We start from the raw sequence: 12549 nt of genomic DNA on the forward strand, positions 1-12549 counted from the left end.
AGAGATTCATGTATAGAAGCATTTAATTCAACACATTTAGCTAACAGATCAAATAGGAAGAAGAAATTAATGAAAAATATTCCTATGTCTTTTGCGCCCAGGACTGTGCCTGATAGAAAAGTGGACAAGAGATTGTTGGGCCATTTGACTTTGCAAGTGGAAATAAGGTGAAGTTTGGCGAGCGACAAAGGTAATGACGTCTTGTGAGCTACGTGGTAACCCTGTACATTCTTGTGGATCTTGGAATTATCCCAGTCTTAGCTTTGTCTTAGAGGTTGAATGACTCCCACACTTAGCAAGTCTTCCACCAATGAAGTTAACAAAGAGGGTGGATAAAAGGTGGTGTAGGAGGATGATGATGAAGAATGAAACCTATTTTCCCAGAAAAGGGTTGGGGAAGCCTTCCATGACCTGGAGTCATATCACTATATCAATATATCTGCATCAGTGACTTTGAAAAGATGACAAAGTCTGGCTTCCCTTAGTGACTTAAAGAGACTAAGATTCCTAGCAACAAGATTTCTGAAATCACCCAGGAATAGTGCTGACCATAAGGTCAATGTGAAGTGCAGGACTGTGAAGTTGCGGGTATTTATTTACCAAACGCCTCAAGTGTCTACAGTATTGTCTCAGGGCTGTCACATACAGACTTGAGTCTATGTGGATGGGGCTTCCTAGAGTTGTGCAGTGCACAGGCTGTGCCACTGTGTATGACTGTCTCAATTGTATAAAAATATATAAAAGCTGGAAGAAGGAGAAACAAAAATAAATCCCACATCTAGTCAGTTGATCTAATTTTATTGTTGCTGTTGTTGTTGTTAAGTGCCGTCGAGTCGTTTCCGACTCATAGCGACCCCATGCACAGCAGAACCAAACACTGCCCTATCCCGCGCCAGCCCCACAATCCCTGCTATACTTGAGCCCATCTAATTTTATTAGTGAGCTGAAAAAACACCCACTGCCATCAAGTCAATTCTGACTCATAGCAACCCCCATAGGGTTTCCAAGGCTGTAAATCTTTACAGAAGTAGATTGCCTCATCTTCCTCCCAGAGAGCAGCTGGTGGATTTGAATCCATGACCTTCTGGTTAGCAGCCAAGTGCCTTACCCACTATGCCACTAAGCTAAGCCAGGCAGTAAGTTCACCTTATTTCTAGAAGAAAACTATTCTGCTTAGACTGAGACACTTAACAGCTAAACAGGACAAACAATGGATTCAAGCTGAGGTTTTCAAACAGATTTGCCTCAGTTCACACCTTCCATGCACTGCTAGCCCCAAGCAGCCATCCTTCCAAGCACAAATGGTTAAGTGCCATCCTAATGACAGTAGGATGCCTTACACTCGGATGCCATTAAGTGCTATCGCCCAGGGCACTAGTAGCTGTTTGTGTGGTTGCTGCAGGAAAATGTTCACAGGTTCATATAACTGTACCAGGAGCAACGTTACTATAAGGTGAAAACCAGGACGATGTTTGAGGCTAGAAAGTCAGGACGGTGAGGGAAGAGCACTTTGGGGAGAGAATTGACATCTCTGGAAAATTCTAGAAAAAGATGATTAGAAGAGTGGGGGGTTGAGGAAGACCCTGAAAATGTATTCTAAAAAACACTTTTCATCTTCAAAAGCACAAAATAATATTAAAATTTCAATGTCCTAAATCATTACCCTCCTACATATGTTTTCAATATAAATAAAAGAATGTTAAAATTAAGAAGCATATTTCTTTTTAGCTATCTTTTTAGAGAAAGGTAGAGAGAAGGGAAAAGTATAAACAATATGATATACCTCACTATGCCTCCCCACCCACTCACATCTATGCCAAGACTTCTGTTAAACTACAGGCAACACTTCCCATCACATTGGAAAAGAAGACTGAGGGCTGGGGTGCTATAAGCTCAGTAGACATGGCTTCACTTGTTAATGAGTTTCTGATGTATCTGGACAAAAAAATCCCTAATAGTATTACTAAACACAGAATGCTGACTCTTCCATATGGAAGGGTTTGTTTTCCCTCATATGCATATGCAACTGCTTCCCTCCATTGCCTCATCAAATAGATTGATATTTTACAAATAAATTGGAAACACTTAAAGCTTTACTCTGCCCAAGACTTCCAAAGCATTCTTGGTGGTTATGCTCTTTAAAAGAGCTGATCAATCTAAAGAATACTACTGATCTCCAACAATTCAGAGTTTCTTCTCTTGTGGTTGTTAGGTGCTGTTTAGCCAGTTCGGACTCATAGTGACCTTATGTCCAACAGAAGAAAATACTGCCCAGTCCTGCGCCATCCTCACAACCATTGCTGTGTTTGAGCCCATTCAGCCACCGTATCAATCTACCTCATTGAGGGTCTCTCTCTCTTTTTTGCTGACCCTCTACTTTACCAACCACTACGGTTTTCTTCAGAGAATGATCCCTCCCGATAACATGACCAAAATGCCAGAGATGAAGTCACTATCCTCACTTTTAAGGAGCATTCTGGCTGTCCTTCTTCTAAGACAGATTTGTTTGTTTTCTAGCAGTCCGTGTTATATTCAATATTCTTCGCCAACACCATAATTCAAATGCATCAATTCTTCTGAGGTCTTCCTTATTCATTGCCCAACTTTCACAGACATACGATGAGATTGAAAATACCATGGCTTGGGGTCAAGGCACACTTTTGTCCTCGAAACATTTTGGCTTTTTAACACTTTCAAAGAGGTCTTTGGCAGCTGATTTGCCTAGTGTACTACGTCGTTTGATTTCCTGATTGCTGTTCCCATGGGCACTGATTGTACCACTCAGTAAATTGACATTTTTAAACAGTAAAATAGAAACATTTTAAAACTCCTTGAATCCATCACATCTAACAAATTCCTGGCTTTTGTGGACTTAAAAAAAAAAAATGCTGACCAACCTGGAAAATCATATTTGCTTCAAACAAGTCAGAGTTTTTCCTCCTGTTACCTATGTTCAAAATTGGCTTCCCTTTCACCTACAATTGGGCATTGAGCGCCAATAGCGAGGCAGGTGAGAGCAAGGTGTGGCGTGAATAACTAAATTCTCCCATGTATGTTTGGAATTTAAAAGTTCGAAAGGTGTGGACTGCCAGGTAAGGCCACTCTACCCCTAACACCATGTGGTTCAGTCCTTTTCGTTATCAGTCTCTCCTCCCCCACAAGCCCTTTTAGTCATTTCCCCCCAGCTGCCTCGCCATAAAATTTGAATATCAAACATATACTGTATGTGTATCTGTTTATGGACTTTATGTACATCTATGCTTTAGACATAAAACAAGTAAAACAAAATTCCCCATGGCAAGTGCCAATTTCCCCCCATTAGTGGCGCTATCACTCCCGTTGAGAATGCATATCTTAACAACAGCTACAAACACCCAAGTCCATATTTGCTTGTCTGCTCTCAGCCAGACATCCTAAATCAATGACTTAGCACCACTTGAGTCAAAATGTATCTGAATCATTTACACAATAAAAAGCTTTATAATGAACTTAATACAATCTATGAAAGTCATAACATGGGGCAAAATACGGCTTCAGCAGTAACATTCCAGCTCATGTCTTTCTTTTGTGTTACTCTCAATTCATTGGGCTCTACCTGACGTTTGCTAAGAGAATCAAACAATGCTGGATTTGATTACTGTTCAATTTTACCTGTGTTTCAAAAATCAAAAGAAAACATCCGAGAAACGTTTTTCTAGATGATGGCAATGAGTAATTTGCGAAACAGAAAACGTCTGTAGCAAAGCACTATAATTTGGGGTTTTCAGAAGAAATAAACTAAATAAATAAACCTTTCCTGCTCACAAAAGACCTAGACATAAGGGCCACAAAGTGCTTCATTAGAAAACTACTGTGCGATTTGCATATAGGACAAAAACCCCAAACACATACAGTAGAGGGGGATGTATCTGCACCTGAGAGGATCCAGAATGTTTATGGTCTAATACCCGTTCAAAGAAACAAACCCACGGCATTTTCAAACACTCGGGGAAAGAATCCTAGCGTAAGCATGAGAAACAGAATAGTTGCTAACAAACGCAAGATCTATCCTGTCCACTACTAGAAGTGTTCTGCATTTTTAGGTTATTTCAAAAATAGTGGGGGCAAAGGAACACAGTCCTCCACATAAGCCAATAAAGAAATAAATCCTCATCCCATTGGAAATTGTGCTCACCTACCTTAACCGGTCCACGTTCATAACTGGAGCCCTGCACCAGCTGCAGGTAAGACATTATGAAAATATTCACCACTTCCCACTGTCTGTACATCTTGAATATTTTAATATCCACTGGTTAGCAAGCAGTTGACATCAGGCCGATCGAGAAATCACTTCAAAAGGCATCTCTTCTCCAGAAAGAAAGTTTGAAACCCAGAGACTTCACATGGAAAAACAAATGGTCAGTTGTGATCAAAATCCAACGAAATGACTTTACTTAGACAAGGTATATTTTTGCATAATCTTGTCAGGGGAGGAGAGGGCGAGAGAGAGAGAGAAAAAAAAATGTGAAAGATTCTCATGCTCTCAAAAAATACTCAAGAAGAAGATAGATGTTCTACCTGAATTTGTGAAGCACGCGCAATCCATTTCATGTCCAAACAACTTAAAACGTCTCGCCACCCTGTGCCCCACCTTCCCGTTCCTTTGCAAGGAGGCAGAGTGGCCACTGAGGTTCGCGGAACGATAGAAAACCCCAAGCCAACTTGGGATTCAAACTTTTTCACAACCTGCATGGAAGCTTGCAGAAGCATGTGTCTTAAATCTGACACAGGCTTTGGCAGAAAACACAGGCAAGTCTTGGCTGTGATCCTATTGCATTCCTACCAATAGCGGGGCAGTCTGAAAACTGACTCAACCGCTTGGGCCTTCTGTTATTTTAAAGCAGATAACCTGTAACTTGAAACCCCAGCACATGGTCTTGACTGCTGTGTAGCCATCACATTACTCAGGAACGGATGGCAGACACAGTCACTGCCAGGGAAACCCAGAGAGCAATCAGGTAAGCTTAAAAAGCCCACACATGCACAACAATAACCAACTCCTCCATACACGCTTGCAAAAACATGCACACTGTTCACAGTCATTTCTTTTTTAACAGAAACTATGTTTCAGGTCAAAATGAAGAACACTAATTTTTTTTTTAAAGAAGCAACAATTAGATTTATTGGTATGTGCCAGGAAATATCCCAGGTGCCTTGCTATAAAAACCATGTTATCACTTTAGTGTGGAATTCTTTAGAAATATTAGCTACGTCAGCTTTGGAACTTGAATGTACTGAAGAGATGGACGCCACACAAAGCATCCAGATCAGCTCTTGTGGTCTTAGCTAGTTTCCAATCTTTGATTTCCAGGTTTTGGCCCTTTCAAATCCATTTTTTGCATTTCTGAAATCAAGAATGGCCTGAGAAATCTCTTCATTGGTGTTCATGACAAATGGACCTAGGGCAAGGGCAGAAAGAGACATTCAGAAAGTTTCAGATGATAACATTTTTCTCTACTACTAGAAATGGTACAGTAGCTCTGAAGCTCTTAATTTGAAGCAAAAATCCAAGCATATCTGAACAATGAGAGGCTGCTTTTGCACTGTTTAACCCCTGAGGACTGTAGGATAAGTTTCTTGACTAGGACCAGGGACCATTCTAAATGATAAAGACCAACCTTTGGATAAACAAATGCAGTTGCATCTCACTCATCCATTGCAGGCTTCTCAGAGGCAACGGCAAGCTCTTTGTTCAAAATATGCTTAGGTTTGGTTCTATCACATCCGTTTCTGTAGCTGTTTTCTAATAGCATTACCTGATGTCAAGAATTGAACTGTTTTGATTGATATAAAGAATTGTCAAATCTCAGCATAGTCTTGGTGTCTAAGCAGCATATGAAGCTGTATAGTTATTATGAGGATTCTAAGTCTTTTTCATTTTTTAAATAGCACCACCTCATTGACAAGAAACAGGAGATTTACGAACATTTCAAGCTAGAAAGCATCAGTTTTTTCTCTGTTGTTCTAAGTTGCTGTTGAATTAGCCCCTGTAGTAAAGGTTGTATGTCAACTTGGCTGGGCCTGGTTGAGTGGCTGGGCAGCTGGAAGTAGTTATTCCTCAGAGTGAGATTGATAATTAACTCCATGGTGGAACCTACTGGAGCAGCTAAGTAGCTGCTTTAGGGATGTGGTCTGCTTCCAGTATAGAAGCAGCAGCTTTGAGGAAGGTCTCCAGCTTTTGGGCACACTTGAACCCCAGATGTAGCTGAGTCTTTATTCAGTAGCTTGCCATGCTCTGCCGATGTTGGGACTCTTAATGAACTTGAATCAATGGTCTGTTGTGTGGTTTGATAACATCAGGACTATGCCTTTTTACTTGTCGACCTTGGGTTTGTCAGCCTCAGCAGCCAGCAGCTGCCTGAGTGATGAAAGCCTCCGGTTTCAGTGGGCCAGGAGCCAGTGGCAGAGCTGACGCCCAAAATCAAGGGGCCTTTCCCCAGCCCCGAGAGGTGGCATTTTGAACTCAGACTTCTAGCCTCCCAAACTGTAAGAGAATAAACTCCTGTTTGTTAAAGCCATCTCATTTGTGGCATATTCCTGTCAGAGTAAGAGCTCTGGTAGCATAGTGCCTAAGGCACTTGACCGCTAATCAGAAGGCTGGCGGTTCAAATCCACCAGCCATTCCTCAGAGGGAAGGTTGGGCAATCTACTTCCGTAGTGATACTGCCTCAGAAACCCAAGGAGGGGTCTGACTCGATGGCACATAACAACAACAACCTGTCAGAGTGGCACTACGTAACCAAAACAGCCCCTGACTCACAACGACCCCATGCATGATGGAGCAGAATACCGACCAGTCCTGTGCCGTCTCCATGACTGGTTGCACATCAGACCCTTGTGATCCAGAAGGTTTCCCCTGGCTGATTTTCGGAACTAGATGGCCAGGCCTTTCTTCCCAGTCCATCTTCGTTTAGAAGCTCCGCTGAGACTTGTTCAGCATCAGAGCAACACGCAGTCCTCCACTGACACAGGTGTTGGCTGTGCGTGAGGTCCATTGGCCAGGAATCGAACCTGGGTCTCCTGTATGGAAGCTGATATTCTACCACTGCGCTGCTATTGCTCTCAAAAGATTCTCTGAGAGTCAGGAAATTTTTCCTGTAAAGGGCCAACCAAACCCAAACCTGCTGTGGAGTCGATTCCAACTCTTAGTGACCCTGTAAGACACAGTAGAACTACCCCATAGAGTTGCCAATGGTTTCTTTAGGGAAGCAGACATCTTTCTCCCGCCTGTAAATGGCCAGATAGTAAATACTTAAGATTATGTGGGCCATACAACGTCTGTTATAACTACTCAACTGTGCTGTTGAAGTGCAAAATCAGCCACAGACAACATGTAAATGAATGGAGGAGGCTACGTCCCAACAACACTTTCTTCCACCAACCTGGAGAAGTTCTTGATATTCCTTTCATGGAAGTCCCTCCTCTGAAGGGCTTTCCCTGCTCTAACGGTGTTACTTAGGAGGAATAATCCTTCAACTTTCTAAACCATTGTCAATGTAACACCATAGATTTGGCAATCATTTTAGTTTAAAATTCTAGAAGGAGAATACAGGATGATATGCCTTGATGATTTTGAGGAGTTTGGGGAGGTTGCAGAGAATAAGAGGGATGCTGGGAGGAAGGGGAAGTCTGTAGAAGGCATCTACATTCATCCATTCATTCCATCACACATCTATTAAGTATTTATTTGGGGAAAAAAAGTTGCCATCTAGTCTACTCTGGCTCATGGCGACACTGTGTGTGAAGGTTCAACTGTGATCCTAGGGTTTTCAAGGCTGTGCTCTTTCTTCTCAGATGCCTCTGAGTGGACTCAAACCTCCAATCTTTGTGTTAGCAGCCAAGCTCTTAACTGCTTGCATCGCCCAGGGAAGTATTAATTGTCAGACATTTAATTATTACTTGACAGCAAGGGTCCTAAAGATAAAAGACAAATGTTTGACAGAGCCCCTTCCCTCAAGGAACTCAAATCTATCACACAGACAGATATGAAAACAAATAATTACAAAACAGTGTGATCCTGGGAACAATCAAATTATGTAAAATCTATAGAGCCAGTATGGAAAGGGGAAGGGCAGGGGCTCAGGAAGGGACTCTCGGTGGCGGTGATGTTCAAATAGGCATAGCTGAAGGAAAGGGAGTTGTAGCAATGGCATGCTGGAGGCAAGAAGAATAGGAGCAACGTGCTGGAAGGAGGAATTGAAGGGGGAGAAAGAAGGGGGATCTGATCTGTAGGAAGAGGTCAGAACCCCCTGGGCTTTGAATGCCATCTATAAAAAGACATTTGGACCTAAGTTTGCAGGTGATCAGGAATCACTGAAGGATTAACTAGGGAACACCATGGTCTGATTGGTGCTTTTTAAAGCAGACTCCAGCATTAGGGTAGAGAAGGTGCTGAGCCTGGGAAGCTGGCCTGATGGAAATGTTAAGAGTAGCTAAATTACAGGATACAGGTTATTGTGAGATGGAGCTCGGCATTCAGTTCCAGACAGTTCCAGAGGGAGGTGCTAGAGACAGTAAAATTGCTTCTTGGAGGACGTATCTGGTACGTTGTTGGAAATAGGGATCTGGGGTTCAGGAGAGAATTTCATCTGGAGATGGAGAGTTGGATTATATATATCAAGAATGAGAGTCCTCATTTGCAGAATGAGCGATAAATCCAAGAGGTGCCCTGGAGAAGGGACCTTCGAAGGGACTTGCGGAGGACACACATCCTCTTGCCACCTAAATTCTCATCACTGTTAATAAAGATTATGCAGAAACCAGAATTGGCTTGTCTGCAGGGTTCTTCCAGAAGCAGGCACTAACTACTCCGGTGCTGGTCAATCGAGATAAAAGGATCAAGAACCATGAACTTTTGGAGTGGAAACTGGAAACACGCAAGATGGAAGTCAAATACTGCAGGGAGGTGGGCTATGATAGAATGTTCTCCCTTAAGTGGTTAATGCAGCACGAAAGAAGACTATGTTCAAATCAATCTGTGTTTTTGAAATTTATGATCAGCACGGTCTTTTTCTGATATCATTTTGTGTACCTGGAAATTCATGCCAAGAAAGGCAAAGTAATGGCATTTTAATGAATGTTTTACATTTAGTAATTAATGATGTGGATTGTTCTAGGTACTTCCAGATGCTCCTCATTTACTCAAACAACAATGTTATAAGGAAGCCAAGACTCAAAAGGACTGAAATGACTGCTGTGATCACTTACGCCAGGATTTTCTGTCTCCAAGTGCAGTCCATTTCTATCATCCCACAGTTACCTCTATTCATTTTTGAATAAATAAAGAATTACTTAAATATCTTAGAAACTTTCAAAGAAATGTTATTCCTAAGAGGCTCATGTTGTTCACTAAAAATACCATAGACTACAAGGACAGTAATGAAGTTACTGTTATTTTTGGTAGATGAAAATGACATTCGAATCCCCAGTATACTGCAAAATCTGTTTTTGTAAGTTGAAACCCCCTATGAAATAATGCAAAAATGCTATTTTTTTTGGTTTTGCCTACAATTCCAAGCACAATCTCCATGTATACTGCTTTCGAAGAGAAAGAAAATAACCAAGAACATCATCATGATTTGGGACTTACCATATTGGGCAACTGGTTCTTTTAAAGGCTCCCCAGCAATCAAGACAAAGTGGCTCCTGTCAGGATCCTAAAGTCAATGAAGAAAGCATCAAACAATAAGCATGCTCCTTTTTTGAATAGCAAGTGGGGAACATTTGAAGTTGACCTGCTGGCCAAATTGGACAATGTTCCCAATTCAGGATGGAAATACCACCACTATTTTCTGTGCAACATTCAGTGTGGAACAGCTTATTCCTTAGGAGCTTCAGTAGCAATGAGAACTGAAATAAGTCCAGACCACCAAAATACTAACCTTCTCAAAGTAAAGGAAAGAGATTTTACATGGATTCTCTTAAACTGGAAGCAGCTTGAAGACAAACCAGATGATTAAATTGGTTTTTTTGTAGGGTTTATATTGTGAAACCTATAACATCCAGAACTCAATGGGACTGCCTTTCCAGGTATTCCAAGTTTGCCACCTTTGACAGGGTGCAGTCTTACCACTTCTCCATTAGTGGGAAATATTTGAGTTTTCCCTCTCTGACAAGTTTCTGCCTTACACAGCTTCCAGCTTTTGCAAGTTTGCTATATTTCTTTCCCATTGTCAACACAATTTTTTAAAAGGGAATATTATTTATAAATATCCCAAGATAAGATTGTGTTATCTTTGACATTTATTACCATTAATGTAAAATGGGCCGCATAAGTATTGAACTCAACAGAATTGTGTGAAAACAGTATCCACAGGACATCTGCTCTGGCCAATTTTTGTCCAAAAGAGTCCTATTATATTAAAGTCTCTAAAAGCTGTTTAGAATTAAGGATTTCATTTTTTTTTTTTTTTTGCTTGAAACTGGAAAAAAAATTCAGAAATGTTAATATCCAGTCTTAGTGCAGATACAGGGAAACATACACTTTGGTATATTGTTTGGGAGATTTTAAATTGGTAAATACTTCCAGAGTACAATTTGGCCATATGGCACAAAAATCCCAGTATTTCTGGTGAGCTCTGACCCAGTGATGCCAGTTTTGGGACTAGGATATAAGAAAATAATCAGTTTCACACAAAGTTTGCCCATTTATAGCACTATTTGTGACACTGGCAACAGTTCTCCAAGAATGAGGGATTAGTTACATAATTATGCTATGTTTATAGGATGAAAAATACAAGTGTTACAATTTATTTTCTCACTTAAGTATGTAGTAAAATGTCCATAATGTACTGTAAGTTTTAAAAGTGTTGGCAAATGATAAATATAGAAAGATTCTAATTTTTAGTAAAATAAGAAAAAATCATATATTGGAAAAGTTAGAGAAGAACACATGCAAATGTTATCACTAGTTATTTCTGAATGACGAGAATTAAGGTGAATTTTATTTTCTTCATTTTGCTTTTCTCTTTAATTTTTCAATTTTGCCACCATAGACATGTGCTCATTTAAAAAGCTAAAAAGAACAATAAAACGTATTTTCTTTGAAAGTCCGTGTTTGGGGAATTGTTTTAAAATCAAATGCATTTCAGGTTCCACGACCATTAGCTCTTCATTTCATTTCATTATATGAAATGATTCAAATATTTTAAGTAGCTGACATGTTATAACTCAGAGAGTCCTTTATTTATCAAAAGCCAAACCAAACTCACAGCTGTCGAGTTGATTCTGACTCATAGTGACCCCCACCGGGTTTCCAAGGCTGTAAATCTTTATGGAAGCAGATTGCCCCATCTTTCTTCTGTGGAGCAGCTGGTGAGTTCAAACCACTGACCTTTTGGTTAGCAGCCAAATGCCTTAATCATTACGCCAAAATCCTAAAAATATATAAACTTTTCAATAAATTACCTTACATAGAAATTGGTGCTTTGATTTGGAATTGAAGATAATGGTAACTCTGACAGGGGTGAATTATGTAAATATTTAGATACATATATTTATATGTGGTGACTTGGGTATGGAAGTTTGGTTAAGCTGGGAGAATGTTTCCAAGAATCCCCTTCCCTGTGAATTAGAGTTGGGCAAAAGAAGAATTTGGAAGGTAGAACAGGAACAGCAGCCACTGTTCCCAGAAAGTAGTGGTGGCTAGTTGCAGTGACAGACAGGCTGAGAGATGTTGGTAAGTTCCAGCTTGTCTTCATTCTCCTCCATGCTATATCCATTTCTTCTTTCTGACTACTGGCCCTGCTGACCAGAAGCAGGCCCAGACCCACCATCATATATCTGGCTGCAGAATCACTGACTTCTCCACTAGACTGCTCCATCATTTCCTTTTTGTGGCCTCATTTCAATGACCAGATATGTTACCATGCCAGATTGACTGATTGGTGACTTCTCCGATCCCACAGCTTCCCCTTTTCCACCCTTCCTCTCCAATTCCTCCCACATGCAAATGTTCCCTTTTGGAACGCTCTCTTGTGATGGCCATCTTGTGAGGAAGCCCAAGCTAGTCAGCTTGAGAGGCCATATAGAGCAGAACTAAGGCACATCCGTCCAAACAGCAGCCCCAACTGAGCCCAGCTCCTAGCCTTCCAGCTGAATAAAGCCACATGAGTGACCCCAGGGAGACCTGTAGCAGAACCTTCCACCACAACTGTAAGACATAAGGAAGCATTGTTTTAAGCCACCAAATTTTAGGATCATTTGTTACCTAGAAATAGATAATTGGAACATTATGTATTTCTTTAGAGGCTTTTCTTAGGCCTATCTAATTCAGAACAAAACACTACACCATGCCAAAATGATTATGCACTTTGAAACAAAACCTTCAAAAATTTTTACAAGTTCAACCACATTCTAATAATATAACATATTTTTAATAGGTGATAAGACTATTCTATCACATATTTATATATTTCTACATATATATGAATATCTACATATATCTATAGGAGCTCTGGTAGTGTAGTGCCTAAAGGCACTTGATTGCTAATTAGAAGGCTGGCGGTTAAA

The 12549-nt window shown here is 40.7% G+C and overlaps 2 protein-coding genes across 2 annotated transcripts in view; both read right to left on the reverse strand.

The window, feature by feature from the left end:
* The window catches only part of VEGFD (vascular endothelial growth factor D), a 44016-nt gene extending 39748 nt beyond the window's left edge, over positions 1-4268 (reverse strand). The window contains exon 1 of the mRNA XM_007952846.1: positions 4179-4268. Coding sequence (XP_007951037.1) covers positions 4179-4268 — 90 coding nt within the window. The remainder of the gene's footprint in view (positions 1-4178) is intronic.
* Positions 4269-5325: 1057 nt separating this feature from the next.
* PIR (pirin) overlaps positions 5326-12549 on the reverse strand; it is a 139081-nt gene continuing 131857 nt past the window's right edge. Inside the window, exons 8-9 of the mRNA XM_007952835.2 lie at positions 9629-9695; positions 5326-5438 (exon numbers count right to left, since the gene is read on the reverse strand). Of these exons, the coding sequence (XP_007951026.1) occupies positions 5326-5438; positions 9629-9695 (180 nt within the window). The remainder of the gene's footprint in view (positions 5439-9628; positions 9696-12549) is intronic.

The sequence above is a fragment of the Orycteropus afer genome, unplaced genomic scaffold (assembly GCF_000298275.1).
Source record: "Orycteropus afer afer isolate SDZICR_OR568_19922 unplaced genomic scaffold, OryAfe1.0 scaffold00360, whole genome shotgun sequence".
NCBI classification, from domain to species: Eukaryota; Metazoa; Chordata; class Mammalia; order Tubulidentata; family Orycteropodidae; genus Orycteropus; species Orycteropus afer.